The sequence below is a fragment of the Ciconia boyciana genome, chromosome 1, assembly GCF_034638445.1.
Source record: "Ciconia boyciana chromosome 1, ASM3463844v1, whole genome shotgun sequence".
NCBI lineage: Eukaryota > Metazoa > Chordata > Aves > Ciconiiformes > Ciconiidae > Ciconia > Ciconia boyciana.
In genome coordinates this window covers 185,871,493-185,897,744 of record NC_132934.1, presented here as the reverse complement: position 1 = coordinate 185,897,744, position 26,252 = coordinate 185,871,493, and the positions used below count along the sequence as shown (strand labels likewise).

At 43.8% G+C, this 26,252-nt stretch overlaps 1 protein-coding gene across 4 annotated transcripts in view; it reads left to right on the top strand.

Annotated features, from left to right (window-relative positions):
* VWA8 (von Willebrand factor A domain containing 8) overlaps nucleotides 1-11,555 on the top strand; it is a 197,133-nt gene extending 185,578 nt beyond the window's left edge. For 2 of the 4 annotated variants that reach the window (XM_072850133.1, XM_072850136.1), the window contains exons 43-45: nucleotides 3,843-3,941; nucleotides 5,142-5,380; nucleotides 7,818-11,554. In XM_072850133.1, the coding sequence (XP_072706234.1) occupies nucleotides 3,843-3,941; nucleotides 5,142-5,380; nucleotides 7,818-7,926 (447 nt within the window). In that variant the 3' untranslated portion in view covers nucleotides 7,927-11,554. Of the gene's footprint in view, nucleotides 1-3,842; nucleotides 3,942-5,141; nucleotides 5,381-7,817 lie in introns of all 4 variants that reach the window. The other 2 variants (XM_072850134.1, XM_072850135.1) reach the window with 2 other exon arrangements.
* Nucleotides 11,556-26,252: the final 14,697 nt, after the last annotated feature.

The following is a 26,252-nucleotide window of genomic DNA, read 5'->3' as shown; positions in this document are numbered from 1 at the left end:
GTCCAAAGAAGAGATGAATTTATAAAGATCGAGCCCTCCAGCAGAGGCCTGTCCAATTCACACTGCCTTTACATTCAGCATGTGTCTTCTTTCAGCTTTTTAAATGCCTTCAGAAATTAAACCTTTTGGCATGGCAGCTGCAGAAGACAAAGTCTTCCATTTTACCCATTTTAGGCAGCAGCAACCATCCATTCAGTGCAAAATGTGACAGTGGAATAGGGATTGTTTTAACCTGTAAGGAAAGAAACCAACAAAATGATGCTATTTCGAGAGACATGTTTACATATTGCGTACTCACAGCTCTGAATAAGCTATTGGAAAACGAGACACTGTCTACCACAATAATAAATTAATTCAATGAAGCCTGCACTGTGGCAAACAAGTATTTTGCTGCTGGATTTGTCCTGAGAGCCTATGTTTGCAATCTATTTTGCAAAACAAAAGTCAGGTCCCAGTAAGATCATATCACAGCTCTTCTCTCACTTTTAATTCCATCCACATAAATTCTCCTAGGGAATTTATGAGAAAAATGCATTGGGTCCCTGCTCCTCAGAGGCCCTTTTTCTGTGCTGGTCTTTAGCTCCAGCACTCGTGCAAAGGAAGGAAACTGATTTTGACAAAGCGTGCATGTGCCTGCACGTGTTGGGGTTCCCAGTTGGCCAGGGCTGTGGAGCTGTCTGCACCTTTTCTTTAAAATGAGTGCACCAAGATAACATCAAATCACTATGGGTTCATTTTACTAGAACACAAATTAGAAAGAGGTGGTAATTTACTGAAAGAAAACCTGGATGAGAGATTTAAATCCTCCTTCTTTGCCCTTGCAGAGTAGGGTTCTTTGCTCCCGTTTCACTCTGTCCCAAACTCTGTTTTGCTAAGCTGTGGTAGACTCCGTACATTCCCATGGGGAAGCATCTCCCTTCTGTCACCTCCAAAGCTTGGCTGTGAGCCTGCTCCCATCCCTCCCTCCCAGGGAGGGTCTCCAGGCTGCAGTCTTATGCTGACTTAACTCAAGCCAAGTCAGTGCTGCTACGTCCCTGTCCCCACCTTTTCCAGGGCACAAGTACTCATCTGACCTCGCAGTCTGGGGAGCTAAACTGCCCAAAAGAAGCCTCATGGTCATTAGCTTTTGGCCACTCCTGGTCCTTGACTTGACTTCCAGGGGATCAGAGGACCATAAGGACCAGCACGTGAGGGCTAGTGACCACAGCGCTTCTCTTCCGCAGCGCAGGTGCTCAGGCACAGTGGGATCTCACCCTGCTTTTGGTGAGGCCCCACTTGACCCAGGATGCAGCAGCCAGGACAAAGCAAACAGGCACTTCTTCCCTGCTGCCTCACCACACTTTTTTAATCACAAATAGCATAGTAAACTGTCGGCAAAGAAACAAGGAAGCAGATAACATCTTTTAAATGTAAGTATGTGTACTCCGGCGCATGCATGAGAACACATGGAGAATAATAAACAGCTAGCCAAGGAGGGAGCAGACAGGACATGATGTTCCCAGGTAAATGGCTTTACATGCCTGCGATAGTTTGCTCAGATCATTTCAGTCTCGCCTTGCCCATACCGGGGTTGTATGTTCCCACCTTGTGCAGGAATGTGGAGGGGACCCAAACGTAGGGTCAACCTCTGGTGTTTCATCTAGGAGCTACAGCAGTTCCCTTTATACAGACTGTCACACTGAGTTTACACCCAGCCTTTTTGAGCTGAAAGGTTGGTCTGTTATTAGTGTGTGCCAAGAACCAAAATGATATTCCCAAATAGCAAAGTTTGGCCTATTCCCATGAACTCAATATGGCAGAGCTGATACCAGGACAGCTGATGGGAGAGGTCCATGAAATGCTGGGAAGGAGCTCGTTATGAAAGAATCAGGCCTCTTTTTACACAGGAGGATGACAGCATTTTGCTTTACATAATTAGGTGGTTGATTTAAAAGTCATAAAGAATACAAAACTGCTCAGCAAAGGATGTGCAGGGTTTCGTAATTAAGAGCCTACCCTGGAGATCTGTGGACATTTCTGACATTACGTAAGAACTACATTAGCACTGTATATCTTCCACTCCATTAAACCACTGCTTTATTTAGTTCCTCTGATTTGAATAATCTCTAGTTTTTAAAGCAATACACATGCACGCTCTCTTTGTGTGTGGTTCACGTTCTGGATTTATTCCTGTATTAATTCAGAAGTATGTTGAATGTAACCTCAACGTTATTCTTGAAATTTGTGTATTTTCATTTGCCATGTTGTTTCTCCAGGAAAGGTAATGGTTTGGGGAAGACAGAAGCCCCAGATAAATATTCATCAGGAAAGAGAGAGTCTGAAGCATTATTGGGGATAAGAAATAGGTTTTGAAGAGAAAGCATCTGTCAAACTGGAAGCTTTACGTGAGGCTGGGGAGCAAACACAAGAAATGGAAGAGCTGAGGAGAACAGGAATGGGAAAAGCCAACAGAACAGAATGAAATGGAAGTACGTGGGGACTAGGTTATGTAAAGATTTCCTAGGGGAATGAAGTCTGGGTTATGTGAGGCTGTCATAAAATGGTCTGACCCTGGGTGAAATAATGTGGCACGTTTGCTGTTTTGCAGAGGGAGGTGTCACCTTTAAAAATGTTCCAGCTGCTATAGCTTGCTTTTACTCTTGATATATTTTTAAGCAAATTAGTGGTATGGAAACAATTAAAAAGAGCTTTGTCAATAAAGAATGCCATTTCCCCAGTCTCCAGAACCCGACTTATACCAAATAAAGTAGTTTTCAATAGGAAAGAAAATTCAGAAAGTCTTAGAGGATGACACCTGCCTTTCAGCAAATGATTATGTGGGAATTACGGATGGTGAACCCAGCAGGGACCTGTAGGCAGTACTTGAATAAAAGGTAACAGAAAGGCAAAATATTGCACAGGGCTTCCTGTCAACTAAAGAAAGGTCTGTGCCAGCTAGTCAGGAGAAAACGCAGGCGTGTTCATGTTGAGGAATTGCCAGCTCAGGTCTCTCCAGGCTCAGGATCCATGCACTGTGCTCTATTATTTGGTGTAGACAGCTCTTAAATCCACTTTTGTCCTGCTCATGAATTTCCCCTGGGGTGACTGCCATGTCCACAACACAAAGGGCAGGTCAGGACCTTGCCATAACTCAGCTTGTCTTGGTTTTCATCTATCGACAATAAAAATCTCACATAAAACAAAGGCCTTCCCAATATTACATTATTTGTTCAACAAGATATTTGAACTATTACAGCTCTACATGTCATGTTTTTGCAGCATCTTTCACAGGAGAATGATGTGGCGACCATCTCCTTTGAAAACGTACAGAGACTCTTGGAATTCACTTCTCTACATACTTTCAGCAATGACTTTGATCTGTTATGCACAAAAATAAGGAGTACTGATTTTCAAAAAAGAAGGCTTGTAATACTTTTTTTTTCAGAGCAGAATGAGGTCACAAAAAAGATCCCTCAAACATGGGAGCCACTCTCAAACAATGCACTTCTTGTTTGTCAGACTCAAGAGGACGAAAATTGCTACTTTAAGAAAATAAGTGGAGAATGTGAGAGGGCAAGGTCTTGATCTTATGCATCACCGCTCCGCAATTGGTGGGATGATGTGAAAAACAGACCATGGAAATAAGTAACTGATCTTTAATGTCATTATTTAGCAATTTTTTCCCATGTTTTCATGTTGGTGAGAAATTGCAAGTAGTTCCCTTAAGCAGCTCATAAACAGAAGCAGGGAACAGTATTTGGATTTTCTTGTTGAAAGCAAATTGCCTTTGATCTGTCTCGTGTCATTGTGATCCAAGGGCCCTTCATGACTAACAGCTGACTGATGAAGTTTCTTTCTTGCAGTATGATATTGTTGGACATTCAGGAGATGGCTTCGACATCACCTTGGTTGGGAGTGACAAAGTACCCAAGAATAATAAGCAAAGATTAGAGATTCTTAAGGTAAATCCTACTGATAAGTGATGATGGATAACTAAGGATTTTATGCCTGCAAAGATAAAATTGTAGGTAGGTCACAGGATGCAAAACATAAGGAGAGTGAAATAAAAGAAAGACAAGAAAGCAAAATCTGTGTATTTGCATAAAGCTGAAACGGGACCTTTCAGAGACTTGGCAGAAAAGAAACTGTGCCAAAATAGTAGAAGCTAGATATGCCTTATTCTGGACTGCTGTGTCATAAATGTGTCATTTTGACTGCCTGTCAAAGGATATAGAAAGTTCCAAACATTATACAGTGATATAGATAGCTCTACCTAGATAATGTGGTGATATTATTAGTGCGTAAGTGACTAATTTAAACTGTAGAGGGATACCAGGTCATTGATTTAGCCTAATACCCTCAAAAAGTGATGTATCACAGTAGCAGTGGGAAAATTTGTCAATGCTAGACTCAAAATGTGTTAAATCACAATTGCAAAGTGAGTGCATTCATCAAGACTTTACTGCAATAGGATGCAGAAAAATTGAGTATATTGTAGGATTTACCTGGTTGGCAGCTTGATAGGTTAGAACTGTGTATTTGAGCTTCCTTCAAAACGTATTTTTAAAAGATCAGCAGTTACTTGGGTTAGAAGGACTGGATTTTCTAATATCTGCGATTCCTTGCCTTCTGCATAGGAAACAGCTTCATCAATGCAAACAGTGTATTTATTTCATAAAAGCTCAAACAAACCATTTCAGCATTTTAAAACCTTGCTGCCAATGTCAGGAGTCAAATATTTGGTAACAACTGTAGTACTATTAGGGTTTGGAAGTCTAGTGCAGATTATAAACAGGTAGGAGTCGGTCACAGTATTAGGAAACTAAGCCCTGTTTTCTTCCTTAAATAGATAGGAATGGAGCTACTCAAACTGCAGCTAATCAAAGTATTTTACCTTCCTTAAGGTCTAGTCTAATTCTTTCCATGCGTGGATTTTGTTTGTTTGACACACTGTGTTTTTAAGAAGTGATGCCTGTCTTAAAATACAACACATTATGTACAAAAAGCTGCATCTCCTGTAGTATCTGGAGCACTGTCCACCTTTCTGAAGCATCCCCTAATATAGCATAACTGAATATTTGCTCCCGCCTGTGCCAGCTGAAATGAATGTTTATTCACAAAGTCACCTTACATATTTCCACTTGGTTATGCTGTGCACACAGATCATGCATGCCCATGCTCAGTTCTGCATGAGTGGAGACCACACCTTGGAAGGGACAGAGCATGCCATTCGTGAAATCGCCAAGGAAGAGGCTGACGAGTATTTTGTTATCGTCTTGAGTGATGCAAATCTCGAGCGATATGGTATTCAGCCATCAAGGTTTGCCCAGGTCTTGACCACCAATGCTCAAGTCAATGCTTTTGCAGTATTTATAGGATCCTTAGGAGACCAGGCAGATAGGTAAGTATATTTGTTTTATCCCTAACACAACTTTCTTTGTTTCCATTCATCATAAATCTAAACTATGCTTTTATTGCAGTGAAGTTAGGCACAGTTGCCCATGCTGGTGTTATGCACTAAGGTTTTGATCATAGAATCATAAAATCGTAGAATGGTTTGGGTTGGAAGGGACCTTTAAAGATCATGTAGTCCAAACCTCTGCCGTGGGCAGGGACATCTTTCACTAAATCAGGTTGCTCAAAGCCCCATCCAGCTGCCCTTGAACACTTCCAGTGATGGGACATCCACAACTTCTCTCGGCAACCTGTTCCAGTTTGTCTCACCACCCTCATCATAAAAAATTTCTTCCTTATGTCCAATGGAAATCTACCCTCTTTCAGTTTAAGACCATTGCCCCTTATCCTGTCACTACAGGCCCTGGGAAAAAGTCTCTCTCTGTCCTTCTTATGAGCCCCCTTTATATATTGAAAGGCCACAATAAGGTCTCCCCGGAGCCTTCTCTTCTCTAGGCTGAACAACCCCTTCCCTGAACAACAGCCTTTCTTCATAGGAGAGCTGTTCCAGCCCTCTGACCATTTTCATGGCCCTCCTCTGGACCTGCTCTAACATGTCCATGTCTGTCTTGTGCTGGAGACCCCAGAGCTGGATGCAGTACTTCAGATGAGGTCTCACCAGAGTGGAGCAGAAGGGGAGAATCACCTCCCTCGACCTGCTGGCTACACTTCTTTTTATGCATCCCAGGATGTGATGGGTTTTCTGGGCTGCAAGTGCACGTTGCTGGCTCATGTCCAAGTTTTCATCCATCATTCTGTTTTTTTTATGTACTACCAAGAAGCAGTAGCATTGCCTTGTATCAGGAAGGAGACTGGTTCATGGGTCCTTGCAGTTATGGCTAGCTAGTTCAGAGCATTCTGAGCATCCAAAGGGAGCACCTGAAGCCATCCTCCCACTGGAGGATGTGCACTATCCCCGTATGTAATATCACTACGTAGTCATGACGGAGACATGGTGCCTTTGCCATTGCCCAGTATGGGGTTTTAATGCGTGTGGGCCTAAGAAAAGAGATTAAAGCAAGAGAAGTTGGAGTTTAATGGTCTTTAAAACTGCCAAAAATTTGACTCAGATACTCCCCTTGTGTTAGAGACCTAAATTCTTTGGAGAGTCTGAGCCAATATGCCTATTTTTAGTGCTACTACATAATTTCACTTTAAATTGTTTGGGCACAGGGAAAAATAAGGAAATTCTGTCCCAGGTGATGGTCCATATCCACCAAGGACCAGCACATGCAGCAAAAAGCTGGTATAGCCACAAACATCAGCAGTGCCGTTTCTGCTTCTGTTCGAGTCTTCAACTAGAGCAGAATGAGAGAAGGCCCAAAGGGAATTGGCCCTTGGTACGTAGTTTTTATCAGAAAAGGGTTGAAAGATGCAGCTGCACAGCCAGGTTTAGTCATGTCTGCAGGTCTGTACATCAGAGCTGCGTTATGCATGAAGAAAGAATCCATTCTGAAGGATTGTAATTACAGAAGGTCCTTTTACTTCTGCTAGGAATAAAAAAAAAAACAACATTGACCATATCCTGCTGTGTAAGAGGAGATCTTATAATTGCCTAGTTCACTGGGTATGGAAAACGCACACAATGCTGTCGCTGAAATGCATTTCTATGTACATGGAAGTGCAGAATTAGACAAAGCCTTCCTGTAACTGCTGTGGGGGAAGGAGAAGGGAATTCTCTGTGGCAGATTTTTAAAGCTCACTTTAAAAGTGAGACTTAACTCAGCATTGGAGAAATGGCATGGAGCATAAACTCCTTTAAAAAGCAGTGAAAAAATAAATTCCAAGCTTACTGACTGGACATGAGGGAGATGGGCTTTGTAACGTGCATCTTGTTTAGCTTTTTAAGGGGGGCTAAGCTGTGAATAAAAATGTGTCAGGTTAATATTGGCAGAAAAATATCTTTCCATCTAAGCTGCTGCAATCTCGAAGAGGAAATACAAAGAGCACATTTAGAATCACTGGCGGTGTTGAACTGAAAGAGCTGTGGGTTCATGGTAATCTATTTAGAGTAAGTAAATATCTTCACTTCCAGAGTAAATCTCTAGCTGCCCTCAGAAAATCCGTTGTGGTAATACCTGATGGGGTCACTGGTACCTTGATCAAAATGGAGTTTTTGCATGTCAGAAAGAGGACGTGAATAGAAATTTCTAGATACAGTTTTGATTGTCTTGCTGAAAGGACCTCTGTGACTTAGATGCTCTCAGTGTTTCCTCCCACTGCTGCTTTCCCAAGCCTTTAATTGCGTGGTGACAGTGACGTGAACGGCATGGATTGGCAAGGTATTCAAAAGGAAAAACATCCTTTCTTAAGGAACCCAGGCTTGCGGTAGGGAAGATAATTTGAAATGGTAATTGTGACTTGTTCCTCATTCTGCTCCTTAGGCTGCAGAGGACGCTACCAGCAGGTCGGTCTTTTATTGCCATGGATACCAAAGAGATCCCCCAGATTTTGCAGCAGATCTTCACATCTACGATGTTGTCAAGTGCCTAAGCATCACTGATGTCACGGTGCGTGAATTCACAGAAGAAATCCACTCCCGCTGGAGATACGAACCCTAAGGCTGAGGATAAACACAGTTACTAATAAAATACATACTGTTCTCTAATCAGCAAACCGACCCAAATTTGCATGACAGCTGGGCTGTAAAATTTCACCCAAAATCTCTCAACCGACTTAGCACGTTCAAAGAATTGCAGTGGGGCGGAGGTAAATTGCAGGATGGCAACAGAGCGAATATTTTTCTGGAGGGACAAATAAATAAAGGACAGTTTGTGATCATTCCTCTGCCTGCCGTGTTGCCAGCACTAGGGTATCATCTCACCCTGCTCTATTAAACACGGTTCGCTGGGATTTGATAATATTATGCAAGGCAGAGCCAGGCAAGCTGTTTCAGTGTTTTGTATGCACATGTTTGAATGGGTAGTTAACTCCATCTCTGATTTAAACAGGACTGCTCTTGTCTGGCAGGAAACCCTTCCTTCCTCTTCTGTTGCTTTCTTGTCCTGACGGGCATCGGGGCTTCACCGCTGGATGCTGGGAACAATGGAGCAGTTTGGAAACACTGCCCGTCGCGTGTAAGCGTTCATTATCTGATCAGGCATGGTGCTCAGAGTTGTCAGGTCTAGAGAAAGTGGCTGTTAAGAAGCAAAACAAAACAAAAATAGATTCTTTCGGTTCTGCCTGTGAAAAGTAAGGGGAAAGGGTCAAAACAGTCTTAAGGACCCAACAGCGTTTCCAAGGAGGGGTCTACTGCCACGTCTCCTTTGCATGACCGATGATGCTGTCCCGCTGTGCTGTTGCCCAGAATCCCTAGGATGGCCTCAGTACCCGGAGGTGCCTTTTCGCTTGGGAGACAAAAAAGTTACTAACGCTTTGCTAGAGCTCCTTCATGATCTGTTTTGCTTGGGTCTTTTGGAGATGAAACTGGAGGAGAGATCTAGGCATGAGAAAAATAAGTTCTTTTTTATAAAGGAAGAGGAAAAAAATCTATTTTTATTTTAGCAAGATATCTGCGTTGGGGTATATTTAATATCCAGGATAGTTATAAAGACTTATTTTATAATTCAATCGGTGGGTGTTTGGCTTGTCCCATGAGGCAATAATCCCTCCTTATCTACTAGAGAATACATATCTTGTAGTGCATCAGGAGCACAGGAATACTTGAAGAATTGAATGATTTAACTTAGTATGATTTAACTAAGCAGGAGGGTGCACATCTTTGCTGATACTCTGCTGGTATTAATTGGAGGGTACCTGAATACAAAAAAGTCAAGGGAGAGTATTTACAAAAATCTGAAGGAGGAATTGCAATACTTCACTCCCTAATATTTCTCTTAATCCCACAGTTGCTCAAACCGCACTGTGAGCAGTGTATTTGGAGGGAAGGAGGCAAATTCATTTGATCTTGTTAAATAAACCCATTGGTGTTTTAAAGGGTCGGGTTTCTAGTGATCATTCTCTACTCCATCAGTCCTGCAACAAAAATCTTTACCAGAGCATCAAAGATGTCCCTTATTTAGGATGTGTTTCGAAGCCTGGCCAGCTTCAAGAGTTCTTTGTGGCAAGAGAGGACGGAAGACGTTTTTCAAAGGCTTGTTCGTATTGTTATGATAACTATATATGTGAAAACAAAGAGGTTGAAGATGCAATTCCTGTTTGGAGAGAAGGGAATTGGGAGGAGAAGGTTGAGAAGGTTATCCCTGGCTGGGACAAATGCATGGACACGCACGTAAACACAGACACAACTACTAAGGGGAAGTACGCTTCAAAATATAAATATCTTGGTCCTGTAAACATATGATGAGATACTAAATGCAATAAAGAATTGGCATATTAATAAGACTGTTAGTAAATGTGTTTTTACATGGAAATTCCTTCAGCCCCTCTGCTTTTATTGCCAGCAGTCCTTCAAAAAAGAAGCATTTTATTACAACTGATTAGCAAATGTACTGTACACTTTCTAGATTACTTGAGTGGATAAACTCTCACCTCAGATTTACATGCAGGATAATACTGTTATCTTTATCATTAAAAAATAGTGTTACTTAAGGGACACTCTAAGGTAAATCCAATTTTAAACCTTTTTTTATTATTATCCCTGTAAATTGTATTTAATGTCATGCTATTTAAAGTTACCTTTCTGCAGTGTTTGGTTTTATTCTTTGTTTCAGGAGATGTCTCTTGTGTTTCAGTTCACGTTTCATGGGCCCACAGGATATGGCCATGTCTGGGGCCAGGCTGGCCAGGAGGGTGGCTGGGAGAGGGCAGAAGCAGTTCCCAGTAGATTTTGAGAGAAAGGGAGAAGAAATTAATGAAACTTTTTTTTTTTTTTCCTTCAGGTCAGAAGGAGGGGTTTGGGGTTTTGCTTTTAACAACGCTTCATTGCAGAGCATATTTGACCAGACAGCGTCTTTCTAAATTGTTACAATTCAGGGCAAAATTTTCCTCAGGCCGTGCATCTCTCACCTGCTTTAATGCCCATCGCTACCCCAGGGAAATCAAAGCAGCAGCTGTGCTTTTCCCTGTCTCTCAAGGACTGGCAGTGTTATTTCACTGCTCAGAAATTCAGCAAACACTCTTCTTTCATGTCCCTGGGACTTACAGAGCTTCTTAATATGCATTTATTTTCACTTATGAAACGCTTAAGAGTAATGTGGCTTTGTTTCACTAACAGCAGCACCAGTGACTGCTCTCGTTGCAATGCATGCACCAGCGTTGTGTGTCACTCATTCCCTCTGAAAGCATGTTAAGGTATTTTTCATCTCTTCTCACGGTTTATCAAGGCACTTTCACACTCATCGGTTTTTATGAAAAGGCACTGTTTCAGCAAATGAATAGAGCTGCCGGTTGGAGCGGGTCCTGACCTATCGCTAAGGCTTTAATAGCATTAGTCACATCCGCAGTAGTGATTTTAACTACCTCTTATAATGCAGATTTTGGTCTAGTTCTGTTTATATATCTAACGTGTTCATACTCACTAGCCAGTTAGTAACAGTACGCAGTCATTTAGGATTATTATTTAACTGAGGTGCAAAAAAAAAAATACAGAAAGCCTAGGCAGATGTGATTTCAGTCAGAGCAAAGAGCAAAGCACGTTCAGCATTTAGAGAGCAGCTTCATGTGACTACGTGTACAAGTGATGGGTTAGCATGAAGTGCAAGGAGAGTTAGGAGGGACTCATAATCTTTGGCTCCAGCAGTCTTTTTTTTTTTTCCCCACTTCTTTCCTTTACCGACACTAGGTGTCAAACATGATTGCGAATGTCGTGCTAGAGCTTAGCCTGATAAAATTGAGACTAAAAATCCTGATTGCTGATCAAATATACTGATGTAATATTCCAGCAAACAAGCATACAACAGGAGATTGAGATACTGTATTATATGTGCAAAATCAAACCAAAAAAAGAACCCTGATGCCTAGTTGAGAGTACAGGTAAGAGATGCAAGAATACCAGAGGTTTTCTTTATCTATACAGTTAAGAAATTTTTTTAAAGTATTACAAAACAAGTATTAAAATAATGTGGACAATTAGTTAAAAAAACAAGCAGTTGTGCTGTGTTGGCTATTGCACATTATTGTGTTTATTAATAAATAACATTCCTGTAAAAATGAGAATGTACAAGATATTGAGAAATAAAAATACAATTCCTAATCATGTATCGAATCTGGAAAGCTGATTTGAAAATATAATTGTTGTACAGAACCTCTAGATTAGAAAAGGTTCAGGGTTTAGTTAGTGCTTTAAATGCTTCTATTTTAGTGAAAATAGGTAAAGCTCTCCAGTTTGTCTCCTGTAAATATAATGGAAGTTGTTGTTCAGCTCCTAGATAATTCTGCTTCGGGGGCAAACATGTCTATTTTGGTCCCATCTTAAAAAACAAACAAACAAACAAACAAACAAACAAAAAACAAAAACAAAAAACCAACTTGCATTTTATAATTTACTATTCCTTCTGCCGGCTTCTGGGGAGAGCAAGCGCGCTCTCCTGTCCTGACAATGAGCCTTTAGAAAAGAAAGGTCAACATTTCTCCCTCTCAGCCCCTGTGCATGCTGCGTAGTAACAGCACTCAACACATGGAAGCATCTTACATGGTCCATTACGTGTGGAAGACATTTTATCCAATGTAATAGGTGTCCAACAATCCCTGAACATCACACGAGGTAAGTTGCAGTCTTGTTAAAGACTGTTAAATCCAGGGTTACCTGGATTGGTGCTCTGGGTGTTATAGTTAATGAATGATAGATATTGATGCCGAAAGCATTTGAGCATTTTGGAATAGTCCAGTGAAGTCAAGACCCTCCCGTATTGGTTGAATTAAAATGCCTCCCACACCGTATGGGACTGTGCTATTAGGGATATTTTTTCCCAGACAATTCTCAGTGTAGCTGTTTGATGTGACCATGCTCTTTGCTGGGAATGTTGGTGATCTCTAACTCAAGAATGTGTGATTGTTTACAGCAGTTTGTAGCGAACGAATTCCCCTGGAAAAAAATAGGCTTGCAAAGCAAACTCTTCAGCTGAAGGATTTCATCTTCTAGGAGACGGGCTTTACACCAGACATTTTAATCCTTAAAACCAGAAAAGATCTGGTCTTTATCACCAGCCATGCATTGATTCCTAAGCAGGCTATTTTAGAAAGTCCTTTGCAAAATTGCTGCATGAGTACAACTCTGTCAGTGGTTTATTTCTCAGTATGCACATTGCGGCAGTGTGATGCACAGTATCTATTCTGCACCAGCAATCCTGAGAAAGAGGAAAACTAAGTTATTCTCTGATATTACAAGCATGAAAAGGTTATTCGTACTGTTCAGTCTTCAAACAGGTTAAAAAAACCTAGAGTTCACCATGTCATCAAAATAAACAGGTAACAAATTGCCTAACTCAGAAGTGCTTTTGCTTTTGACATTGTTGTGGCAATGTGAACAGCATCGTCACTGAATAAAATGTTTTGAAGTCAACTACATTTTCTGGGAAATAAGTGTATGTGGGAAGATTTGAGGAAGAGATTCAACATTCTTCAGGATGAAGATGGTGGGATTTTTTCAAAGATGAGGACAGCATTATAAAATTTGAATAACTTATTTTTCATGACTATCTGTTCTCCAACTTTTGACAGGATAAATAAGCATATGAAAATCTACTTTAAAAAACCAAACAGATATATTTAATATTATTCACAGCATCATTAGTCTGAACATCTGGCATGATTGCATGCAGAATACTTCTGTGTCCTCCACACTACCCCTGTAACATGATCTTATTCAAGAAAAAACGAATCACAGTAAGTATACTGATAGTTGGAAATGTAAAAAAAAAAAAAAAAAAATCTCAGATTTTGACCCTGGATTCCCCAGCCACCACATAAAGTTTTGCTTTGGATAGGCTGAGCTGAGCAAAGCCAGATAGGGCTGGAAACTAGACCCTGACTGTGGTTGCCCAAGGCTGCAGATCCCTACCAGTGGGTGTAATCTGGCACCAGAGCTCCCCAGTTCCAAAACAACCATGAGGGAAGAGAGCAGGAAGGGGGAAAAAGGACAAATTCCTCATTTTCAACCTGCTCAGCTTCCTGAACTGGCTTGTCTTGAGCGCCAATGCAAGCACGGGCAGGAGAGAGGTGGAAACGTGCAGATGAAGGAGCAGGGCTGGGAAGATCTACCAGGCATGGCCACAGCAATAAAATTACCCACAATAAAAACCTCATCCCAAAGCCAGGAGAGGCTCGGCAGAGGAGGCACATTCAGCTCACAGAGCAGGAGTGAGATGCTGCTGCATCATGGCCAAGACCCGCTGCGGGGACCACACAACACAAACCCATCCTCACACAGGGCGAGCAGGCTCAGAGACAGATCTCTGCTTCTAAAGTCAGCACCACGTCGGAGCCATTATGGTCCCATTGGCTTCAGCCCTTCAGCTCTGTGCTTAAGCATCCACATCAGTAACAGGCAGAAAATAAACTCCTTCCCTACCCCAGGCACATGTTCAGGATGAATTGAGGCTTGTTAACTTCATCAAACAAACAGTGGCATGGGGACTGGACTAAAACATGTTATGTTCCCTGAATACTAATTTAGTGAGCTTTTTTCCTTTTTAAATGCTTACGAGTTAGTTCCTTCTAGCCCAAGCCAAAATTTTAAAGTCCCTGGAACCTCTTACTGAGTTTTGGAAACATTCACTGAGCACCTGTAAACTAAATACATCTCACAAATATGAAAAAAAGAAATCCTTTTAATACCAGGACTTGATGCAAAACCCATTCTTAGCAACAGCCTTTTCAGTTCCAATCATTAAATGAGTATTTTATGTTAACTTCTCTGGCCAGGCTCTCTGAGTAAGATGACAATATTACATGCAGACGGTGGTTTGGAAAAAGTCCAAAAATAGCATTACTTGGTTAGGAAAATCTGTTATACGGGCGAGTGATATGAGGAATGGTGTCCCAGATATTTCTGCTGTCGTCATGACTAAATCATGCTCCATGCCATCTGTACCAACATCTGCATTTCAGCTTGGATTGGTTTGACATCCATAAGGTCACCTACTACAGTTTCCAGATAAGTCTGGGTTTTTTTGAAGAAATGCATTTGGGTAGGGACAGGGATGCTTCCCTGCCAGGATTTACAGAGAAGTGTTGAAGCAAGGAACATGCCTCCCTGTTATCATAGCTCTGCACACACGGTCCCCATCCCAAAACTATTTGGTGGTAGCAAAGGAGCAACCTTCGCATTGCTAAGGGTGCACCGTCCCCTCCTCCTGCTCGGGCGGTGCAGGGAAGGGTGGTGCAGGGACAGATTTAGCAGGGGCAAGGACGTCTAGGCGTCTCCACTGGCCCGTGCAGCTCACGCTCCTCCATCCGAGTCGGTGACCCCACCAGCTGCTCCTCTCCTGCCCCTTCCTTCCCCCAGCTGGGGGTTGCGTCCACCCAGGACTCTGCCAGCCTTACTGCTTCTGGCTTGTGGGAAAGACCAAATTCCATTTTAATGAAAAGCCTGCGAGCTCTGCATGCAGCAGCAGAAAGTGCAGTGGAAATTTGATGCACCAAACTGACTGTATGTTTTTTTCCATGTGAATTATCTGAAACTGCTCTGCAGGTCCCTCCCACTCCATGCTGTCCCCAACCCCCTTGGTGTCCCTCACCATACAGAGGGTGAACAGGGAACACCGAAACTCCGTGTCCTCTTTCTCTGCTGTCACAGTGAGGGGAAAGGACTGAGTACCTCACTGCATCCCTTTAGCAAGAAGTCACATAGTGTGCCCCAAATGAGGAAAATCGTACCAGAGATACAGCTGCCGTAGTCCTCCTCACTCCCTCAGTTTTCTGACATGACCCACTTTTGATGTGGCACGGTTCCAAGAGAGCAAGCCAGATGCAAGAGGAAAAACGAGACCTTTAGTCAATATATTTGCTATAAGACTCTGGCTTAAAGACAGTATTTATGTTTAAACACAGGCTTAATGGTACAAGGGCTGAGCTTGCAGGCAGCCAAAGACTGGCAAGTGTGCCCGTAGTGGGGAGGCATGCCAAACTAGCTGTACGCTGACATCTGAGGGCAGCAATCACATTGGGAAGAGCAAACACCACCTCGCGGTTCATGCTCGCTGGGGGCCATGCTGACCTGGTGCATGTGGTGCTGCAGCTGCTCCCTGTGGCCTCACCGACTTCTCCTCTGGTGTTATCTTCTCATTTGAAGAGGACAGAGATTGTTTCCTGCTCCCACTAACCTAGCTTGCAACCGGGAGGAACGCAAATTCGCTGCGATTTTGCAAACTCGCTGCGAAGGTCGTAGCTGAGCACTGAACAGGCACCGACTGCTGGGGCATTGGAGTGGGGACGGTCACTGCAACTGGTGCTGAGAGAATTTTTTAAGTCACCTTATTCTCCCATATTTTGTCATTTTTAAGTCACCTCATTCTGCCGTTTCACTCAAGGTCTCCATGCCCATGAAACAGCAGATTTCCTTCTTTGTTATGGTGCATTCGAGAATTAAAAGCTCTCCTCTCCTTTAGTGCCACCTCAGAAAAAAGCTCACCATCTCCGCCAGTCGCTCCTCTCTCTGCTGCAAATAGTCCCAGCAGACCAAGGAGCCTCTGTAGGGTCTGGTCTTTTGCAGGCAGGACAGGTTGGAAGCAGAAGATCTTAAAATACATAAGATGTGGATTAACACAGCACAAAATCCATGCCACAGCACAGGAGCCAAGTCCTGAACTGCAGCATGCATAACCAGACATGGGCCGGTGTTAATGCTGCTTGTGCATTGGATGCTGAGAAGTACAAATTCATTTATTTAGGTTTTTAGCATGTGATATTATAGCTCTAAACTCATTGATAAGTTTTATAATACAGCGCAAACATAGAGAGTCATTTCTCCTCTGCTTTTTAGTTATGAGATCAACTGTGAATTTTTATCCACGTGCAAATGAATAGATGAATTATTCAGCTAGAGAAGAGCTAAATACTGCTAAAGGCCAAGATAGCATTTAAAACTACTATCTTATGTCATTAATCCAATACTTGGAATCACAAAATATAAGCAAAACATCTCTATAAATGCAGCTCAATGATTTGCAAAGCAGTTGAAAGATTCTGATGCTTTAACTTGTTGAAAGGAGGTCAAAACCTATTAGCCTTTTTTTTTTTTTACTCATCCTTTCTCTTTAGTACCCCATCTAAGGTGGCTCAGGATTGATAGGTGGACGGACAGTTACTTTATACACAAGTTAAATCTCAGTCACTAGCATGTGCAAGTCCCCTAAATGAGACCCCCATTCCTTTCTCAGCATGGTCTGGATGGCCTGGCTAAAAGATTTTACAAGCAATTTGCTAAAGCAAGCCAGTAATTTACACTCAGCAGCTAGAGCAAGTCATTACATTAATGCCTAAGCACGACCCTTACAATGAACGACCACGTGAGCCTTTTGAGAAGCTATTTGCATAGGCCACACAGCACACCTGTGATATAGAATCCGTTACAGAAATTATAGTCAGTGTGTGGTTTTTAGAAGCTTCCTACTTCTCTGGCACTGATGTGCACCTTCATCTAAAGTACGTTGTGTCAGTAATGTGATTTGCAGGGTGAAAAAAAGGAAGCAGCTATTCTCCAACAAAAAGTCAAAAGATCCTTCCCTCCACCACCACCACCAAAAACAATGAAAAGGGAAGAGGGAAAGAAGGAGAGGAGAACTCATTTTGCTAAAATAAATGAGAACAGAAATAGATATGAGAGGGCTGGTTAGAAAGAGGTGGAAAATGATCCAAAGGCCAAGCTGAGGCAAACAAAAGCAAGTAGTCAAGAATAAGTGTGCCCAGGCACAGACTGAGACAGAAAGGACCCTAAAAGAGCTCTTTCCTGTCTCTGCTTAATCCTCTCAAGTGCCATGGAGAGCAGCTCTGAGTAGGTGTTGGACTCTAGACTTGGCGTCTCCACATCCTACCCAGCAGCTCTTCCCCAGCCGCTCTCACCCTTCGAGGCCAGGGCTTTTGCAGGGCAGCATCTCCCTGTGCTTTCAGCTGAAACCTGCTCAGCACATACTCCAGAAACCAAACACACCTCTTCAGAGGGCCCAGGGCATCCTGTCTGTCACCCTGCAGCCTGCAAAGCCCAGCCTAACTTGAGATGATAGCAGACAGCAAACCAAAAGGTCACGAAGCTTTTTCCATTATTGTGGAGGAGTCTGAAAGCACTATTCTTTAAAACTCAACCGGCTGCTCTTAACAAAAGGCACATTGTTTCTCTGGAAAAAAAATTTTTTCTAGGAAAAGCATGTGTGTGCATGTGAGAAAGTCAGGCTGGCAAGGCAGTGAATGTCAAAGTTTAGTCATTTTTCCTCAAAACAGGAATCCAATATCTTATGGGTTTAAAAAAAAATCTCAACCCCCTTTGAATTGCTCAAGTTTCACACTCAGTCCGAAACTAGGTAAGTGTCCTTCGCTTGGCCCTTAAATTTTTCTTAACCTGCAGAGTTTTGGATGGACCTGGACCTACGCTGTAAGGGACCAGCCTCCAGGCCTGAATCTCCACTTCCCTCCAGGCAGTGATGCTCGTTGCCACCAGCTTTCCACCCAGCTAACATGCTGCACCACCCGCGTCCCTAACTAGTGATGTAGCCACTAACGTTATTCTCCTCTGCTTTAGGGTATAGCTCATGTCATATAACGTTTCTTCCCGTTTCTGATCTCCTGCTTGAGTAGGATGACTGCAAGTAGGGAGAATTCATTGGTTTTAGCCTTGTTATTTGGGATATTTTCTTGTGGATGCTAATCAGCCAGCCTTGTCCGTGGTGGGGAGGATATACCGGTATGCTCCCAAGCCCCTGTAAGGCAGGCATGCCTCATGCTGGAAAGGGTGGGGAAAAATGAAACAAGCAGGGCCTTTCTCAGAGGGCTTTAAAGTGTCACAGTACAGGATTACATTAGGATAAGGTAGGAATTAAGATTCTTGCAACAAACCCGTGATTAAGACAGTTTTAATTTAACAAGGGCTAGCGCATACAAGTATTTAAGTGTTTGAATATCCCTTTCTAGTAACTGAAACTCCCAATATCTTTGCAGCAATCATGGAGCCTTGGTTAACACTGAAAGGCACCAAGATGAAGCAAACTCTTCAGGGAGGCAAAGACAGAAAATTTACCCATAGGCATAAAATTAACTAGTTCCATTACACATAGCTGGGGTTTGAACATTATTTATTTTCAGTTCAGATGCTGTGGTGTTTGTGAAGGCACAGCTGGTAGTGCGGTTTAACCTTATTTTTCTGGAAAGCTAGTTATTTTACTATTTATTTGATCTCTTGGTGATTACCATAAAGCACGCCAAGAGATTTGCAATGATCATTTGCTTATGGAGAAAACTTAAAGCAGAGACATCCTACAATTGCATTAACCCTTGAGCAGCCAGATGTGGTGCTACCTACGTGCCAGTTTTGGCACAACCTAATTGTAACAAAGTGCTTTAGGAGAGGTCCAGCTCCATCTTGCAGGCCCACCTGAAGATTACTCTCTTCGTTTAGGCTGATGGGCTCTGTTAATTTATGCTATGTGTACTTCATGCGTATTAAAAAAAAGAACAAGGCAAGAGCGATCAGAGGATTTTGAGGGGATATCTTTTCTCTCCCGGTGGGCATGGCAAACGTGTTGGCTCCCATCGCTCAGGGGCCACCAGGCATGAAAAGGCAGCAGGATGGCAGCCCTCTGGGTCAGATCTGTGAGGGTCAGCTCCAGCCCCCGGTGAGCAGAAAAGCAGGAACCTAAGGACACAGACAAATAAGAAGCTCAGTAAGATGATTAATCCATCATCCAAGGTCCCTCTGGCTATTCAGCAGGGTGCCAGCACACACTGACCTGTTTCTGGGTCTGCCCAGACTTAGACCCCACAGTCAGTGGCCAATTCATTCTTATGTGTGCCTCCATCTTTTTAGCACAACCCTGTCAGAAAACCCTTAAAATCAAGAATTTCTCTCCAGCTCCTCCAAATGCAAGGACAGAGTTTGGCATTAAAACCCCAGAAGTTGCAATTTGCCAGCAGACACCCTGCTGTGCTCTCATGGTCACTGGCTGGCTTTTGTGAGTTTTGTCCCTGAAAAGAACCAGCTCCTTTGTCCAAATAACTGGAAGAAGAGGGAATATAACAAAAATACCCCAAAGACCCCCTGCCTTGGAGGTAACGCCAGCCTCCTCTGGGTGCAGACCACCAGCCGTTGCCCCGTGGCTGCCAAGCGGACAGGCAGGCCAGGCCAAATGGGGGAGCTCACCCTCCCCTTGGCTGGGGAGCACCAGCACGGTGTGGACCCCCACCACCAGACACCTCCTCCTGCAGGGAATGGGTGGGTGCTGGAGCAGCCCCTGCACCCGCTTCCCCCAGGCGAGCCATCCATGTCTGTGTTTCTAGCATTTCCTAAGCCTCGTGAGTCCAGGAAATCCCAATTGCTAACCAATCTCTCATTATCTTAAAACCAAAAATCCTGTTAATGGCTTTACCTCATACCCTGCAGCTCTGGAAATCTGCCCAGCTCCTTCTTGAGTTACTTACTTCAGCTGATGATTTTGGCAGGTTTTTCCCCCCGATCTTGGCTACTGTTCCTTGGAGAAACTGCACCTAACCCTCTTGCATTGTGGTTGTCCGTTCTCAAGCTTGGCTCCACAGGGCATTTATTCCTGCACCGTTCATAGACTAAAAACTGAGCAAGCGATTAAATAGTGCAACGCACAGAGGCTCGCAGGCACCTAAAACCAATTAACGACTTCACCATGTGTTCATTAGTTAAGAAAACATTTCCGTGCATACCCATATAATAAAAACACTGACAGCATTTAAACCTGCTTTCTGTAGCCTAGTTTAAAAACTAAGTTTTATTGCAGTGGTTCTCCCATGACGAGGCTGAAAGGCACAGCTCTTGCTCCTGTGAGTCCTTTAATAAAGTTTAATAAAGTTCCCATTTACAAGCATCTCTTGTGCCGTTATCCAGCATGCAGTGCACGAGACAAAAGCCTTCAGAGCCAGCACCTTACCCTTTATTAAAAACATTGTTAGGGTTTAGTCTGGGGCTCTTTTGAAGGTCAGCGGGTTTTAATGACCATCCTCCTTTCCAAAGCCGAAAGCCAAGCAGGGGCTGCGCAAAGCCGGGGCACAGCCATGGACAGCCAGGGGGAGAAAACAGTTCCGAGTTTCAAGCAAGACATCACCCATCCAGAAAGCAGACAGAGATGTAGGACGGGGTCTCGATTCCCCCAAGACATGCATTTGCACCAGATAAAACATGACGGGCTTCTACAGTTGTCTCGTGTGTGTTTGGGCTCAGTTCGACCATCTTTTATTAGGCAACACCTCTGGGGAGTTGTGTTCAACCAAAGTTGTCCATGATTTGCTCTTCCTGGTGTTGGGGTATAACCATGGGGGTGAGGTGTCAGATGGGCTCAGCACTAACCCCATCAGCACCTGTTGCTCCCTCAGCTGGATTTTGAGCCAAACGGCTCAAACAGGGCACTAAAATGCTGTTTTCAGGAGGGGTGGACAACCTACAGGTGGGTGCCCCGTTGCGTCGGCTGCCACCATCCCCAGTGCAAAACCCGCTGGCAATGGTGACAAGGACCTTGGAGACCGAGCCATACCTCCTAAGAGAAAGAACTGGGATTTCTCTATCCCTCCTTAGACAACACAGAAACATAATACTTTTTAGGGGGCTCAAATAATTTGCCCCTTCTTCCCCTTGCAGACCTGTTCTTTACCCTACTACGTGTCTCCTTAGAAGACCATTGCTGCGTTGAGCTAGGTGGGTTGAAGGACTTGGATCGCTCTTGACCCCCCCTCACAGCCCCTCGCTATTTCCTCTTCATCCCGAGTTACCAGCACAAGCAAATCTGGGAGTTGTGCTCAAAGTATGCCAGCTGCTGCATAATGGTGTATGAACAAAGCAAATCCGTGTTCCCAGGCCTGGCATCTCCCAGCAGAACAGCCTCCTCTTTGTGGCTCCAAAGAGCCCAGCACTATTTATGGCACTTCGGTTTCTATTCTTCAGCAATTTCATGTTCATTGAAAAACAACTTTCTAATTTTGTACTGCCACACAAAAAGCACAGACAGGATGGATTTGTCAGCTGCTCTTGCCTGTAAAAAACAGAAAAAAACAATAATTTTACCACCAAGTCTTCCATCAGCGGACTGTTCCTCCCCCTTCCCCAACACAGATCTCGCTCCCACCAAAGAGCTTTTTCAGGCTCTACCTTTGCAGGTGGACGAGTACCTCACCTCTGGCAAAGCACTTCCTCAAGGGCGATGGTCACGGGAAGAAATGTGCAGGGCAGGACTCACAGAAAGTCATTTTACATTTCCAGGCTTGGAAAGAGCTGCAAAGCCTCATTGACAGCTGGGCTTAAGGTTTTTCAAGACGAGATCAGCAGAGCTGTTGCACTCTTGGGTTGTCCCAGCTCGCTACGGCTCTGCTTACCCATACTTCTGGCCATACTTGTTTTGCTATGCACAGAGAGAGTATTTGGTTATGCTTATATGATATATGGGCTTGTACGACACCATCTCTGAAACCACCAGTCCCCGCATACACAGTGGTACAATACAAAAGATAGAAAATGACATGTTTTTGTCCCTTTGCACTGGACAAAAATCATTACAGAACAAAGGTGTGGCTTGCCCTTATTTGCTGAATATATCTGGGGGCTTGTGTGAGATGACAGTGCAGCTCCTGACCTTCTGGGAAGCTTGTGAGGGACATCATTGGTTTGTATTTATGGTGAATGCAAGAAGGGGCTACATGTGATTTGCAGCATAGAATCATGGAATGATAGAATGGTTTGTGTTGGAGGGGACCTTAAAGGTCATCTAGTTCCAACCCCCCTGCCATGGGCAGGGACACCTTCCACTAGACCAGGTTGCTCAAAACCTCATCCAACCTGGCCTTGAACACTTCCAGAGAGCGGACATCCACAACTTCTCTGGGCAACCTGTTCCAGTGTCTCAGCACCCTCATAGTAAAGAATTTCTTCCTTATATCTAATCTAAAGCATATGAGGCCAAAACTAGTGTCTCATCGTTGAGGAATATTTGAGGGGAAGGAAGGTGAGAATTGGCTTGTAATGCTATGAAAGAGCTACAAAAGGGCTACAAAAATAGCTGGAAATACCTGTATGACTGTCATTGCTCACCATGGACCTATGTAGCTGTCACAACATCTGCTTGAGAGGCCTAAGGTGAAATCAAATAGATTATCTGAAGTCCAGAATGACTTACTCACCAGTTCCTTAAATCTCAGGCTTTAAGGAAGAGAGCAAACTGAGAAATTCCTACCTGATTTAACAGCACTTCAGAAAGAACCCTGTCTAGATAGTGAATATCTACACACCAACAAAGACAGTGGCACACAGAGTACCTGGCGAAGCCATAGCCACCATGCTTAACCCTGATCATAACTGAAGAAACACTTTTTTTTCCCCTTCTGAGCTACAGCTTACTGCTTTTGGAGCTCTCAGTTTTTATTCGGAGATTATGAAAGTCTGTTGGGAGACCACAGTAGGTGAAATTTCCCACCTTCTTTTTAAGTGAAGTTTCCAGTCCTTCTGGTTGCAGGGAAAGTTTTAAAAATATGACACAAGTCAAGCAAAGGATTAAAATGCCATAAGGCAAAGAAAAGAATAATAATTTCTGATGTATTCTCTGAAATCAGGTTTGAGACAGTTTGGAGTCTCATTGATGTGTTTTGAATACTTGTCATAGCTTTAGCTTCCTAAAATATTCACAACTAAGGCAGGCAGACAAAAACATAGATGACTCTTTGACCTAAGTAAATCAGAGACACTGTCCTGAAAGATAACATGATTTTTGGCTAAGTATGTGTGTCCTCAGCGGTTTGCTATTTGACCTTTCTTACCAAACAGCACTTCAGTGGTAGGATTGGGAGCCATCCCCTTGGCAATTTTTTGAGCCACTTTGTCATTATTAAATATTTTAATATCCTTTTAAAATTCTCTCCAAATTTCATATTATCCACCACAATGGTTTTGCTCCTGCTTAATTGGGCATGTCCTCCAAGACTCCTACTTGCATGAGTCTCATTACTGCTGAGGGGCAAGCCTCGGACCATCAGTTTCTAAGTCCTTCAAAAGTCTTGCAAAATCAGTACAAACTGGTTCCAGCTGGGCCATTTCACAGCTGGGCTGCTGGGAAGGTCTGGAGAGCGTTTTTTCCCCCCTTCATGATGCCTCAAAGTCCAAGGCAGCTGATGGGGGGGGCTGGAGAAGGTGCTGGAGCATTTCTGGCATTCTGTTCACAAATGGGGAAGAGGAGAAGCTTGAGGCTGAATTTGCCGACAGTCTCGTGTTTCCAAAGCCAGAGCATCATTTATATTGGACTCAGTGGACTTAAGACAATATGAGCTTTCACCAGAGATAATTTGGGAACTTGGCTTAAAAGAACAAACACCTGGCGTCCAAGGTTAGCATGTGATTCAGGCAGGAGCAGGGCTCCTTGCAGACTGAGCGTCAGAAGATAAAAATGAGGGGACATACTCAGCACAAAAAGCTCAGCAAAGGCAGCAAGGTATGCCATAAATTAGTGTATATCAGACTAACTATCCAGAAAGGCCCAATTAGATGAGGTGTAATTACTTAAAGTCACACAAGTGTGCAGGAACAGCGGTAGCAAAATAAGTTACTGGTGTAGATCACCTGTATGCAGTACAATGGAGATGACCAGGTTCTCCAGTAACTGGAGTCCCCTTCATGTACTCTTAGCACTGTAATTAATAATGTTTTCCACCTTCTGTGGGATTTTCCATGTTGCCAGAAATCCTTCCAGAGCAGGATATATAATTTAGTCTTGTCCCACCAGTGCTGCCCCATCGCATCAATGCAGCAGCCACGAGCCCCAGTCTGGGGCTCTCTGCAGCCTGACTCGATCAGGGGCGGCTCTGGACCCAGGGCTCACTGAAAACAGAGAGCATGACGAGCTACATCTTCCCTTGCCAGACTCCAGCCTCTCAGACAGGGACGAGGAGCAGCACCACAGCCCTGTGGTGGGATTGATAAGCACCCTCAACCCGGGGCCAAGGACCACCAGGGATCCCCCTTCCCACCACCCCAGGCATTTCCCAATGTCCGTGTTAGAACATGGTTTTTTTAAGCATTAGCTAAGTACAAGAATACAAGTAGCTGCAGTAACTATGCCACAGATTTTTTTTCTGCCTGACAGTTTCAAAATTTGTGTATTCAAATCTAAGCCCCATGTGCAAATGATGGAGCAACAAGCTGAACCAGTCTCCTGCCATTAGCTTGGCTCTTAGTGCTTCAGCAGCGACAGAGCTCAGCCACACGCGTCCCCCTCTTCCTCCATGGACAGAGGGAAGAAACTGAGCTTTTCATCTTCTTCCATGCCTGTTTGTTTCCCAGCTGAGGCTAAATCTCCACACGAAATCGCAGCACTGCCCGAAAGGAAGGGGACGTTTCTCTTCCCCTGTGAAAACGCCATGCTGTGCCCAAGCTCACATGGGTTTCAGGTTGTAAAATCACAGCCAGTGACTGCTACTTTTCCTGTGGTTTTGCTTCATTTAAAACCAATTTCAGATGCTTAAACATTTGTCATTTAAATGGTTTGCAGTAGGATTAGCTCTTATGTCACTATAGTTTCAGATGTTGGGGTTTTTTTTAAAAAAGGAGAAAAATACTCCTCCTGTGGCCCCACACTCATCTGACACTGACCTGGTGCACCTGCAGGTCCATGGCAAGCGGGAAGAGGTGAGGAGTGGTCTCACTCTTCCCCAGACATAGTCCCAGCTCCAGCCCCAGGTGACGACCATTTCCCTTGCAAGACCAGCACAGAGCCTCTGTGGGGCTGCTGGGCACGCTGAGTAAGTCAACGAACCAAACAGCAAACTAACCCCACCAAAGCAAAGCACAGCCCGGGGGTACCATGTGCGTGGGTTGTCACTGGCTCCCACGCAAGGGCCAGGAGGGGACACATGGGGGTGGAGAGAGGGCAGCCACCCTTTGGGCTGCAGCCCACAGTTAGGGACTGCTCAACCCGAACAGCTCAGCCCCGTGGGGCTGTTCTGCCCGAGCGCACCCTCCTTGCTCAGTGGACTACATAAAGCAATAGATAGATAGATTTTTCAACCTCCTTTATTCACACTATGGCGTGCTGCAGCCATCTCCTTGATGGATGCAGCAGTTCAGTGTGAGGCAAAAAGAGACTAAGACATGCTACACACTAATGTAACGTGGTTTTTTTCCAAATCCAAGCCCTATGTTTGTGAACCTCTAAGACAAAATACTGTTATTCTACAGCTGCTATTCCCACGCAAAGTCAATCTGAAGCTAAATGTTATGTTTCTGTCGCAGAGGTTTACCTCCATGGGCACCATTAATGCTGGTAAAAATGGACTGGAAAGTCACCTAGCCGAGCCATGGTGCACATGTCCAGGGTGAGAAGATACCAATTCCCTGGCTGTAATTTACTGCTAAAAGTCTCCACTTTTTTGCAAGAAAAGAAATGGCTACAAGTACTGATTTTTCTGTCACCATTGGTGACACTTCATGGGAGTGAAACAGTATCTTTTGAGCACTGTTTTCCAATTTTTTCATTAAAACTTCTGCATTGCAATACTTAACCTTTAAAAGCCCAGTGGTCATGGGGCATCTGTGAGCACCAAGGAGATTCTTGCCTTTGCGCAATAGCGGACGCCTTGGAAGGGATCCTTGGAGGGCCACGGTGAGAAAGGTGCTTTGCTGGGGAGCAGAGAGGTGTTTGGGAACGGGATTGGGTTTAGGGGCTGACCCTGGGCCAGCACTTCCCTCCAAGGTCCTGCATCTCAGAGCCTAA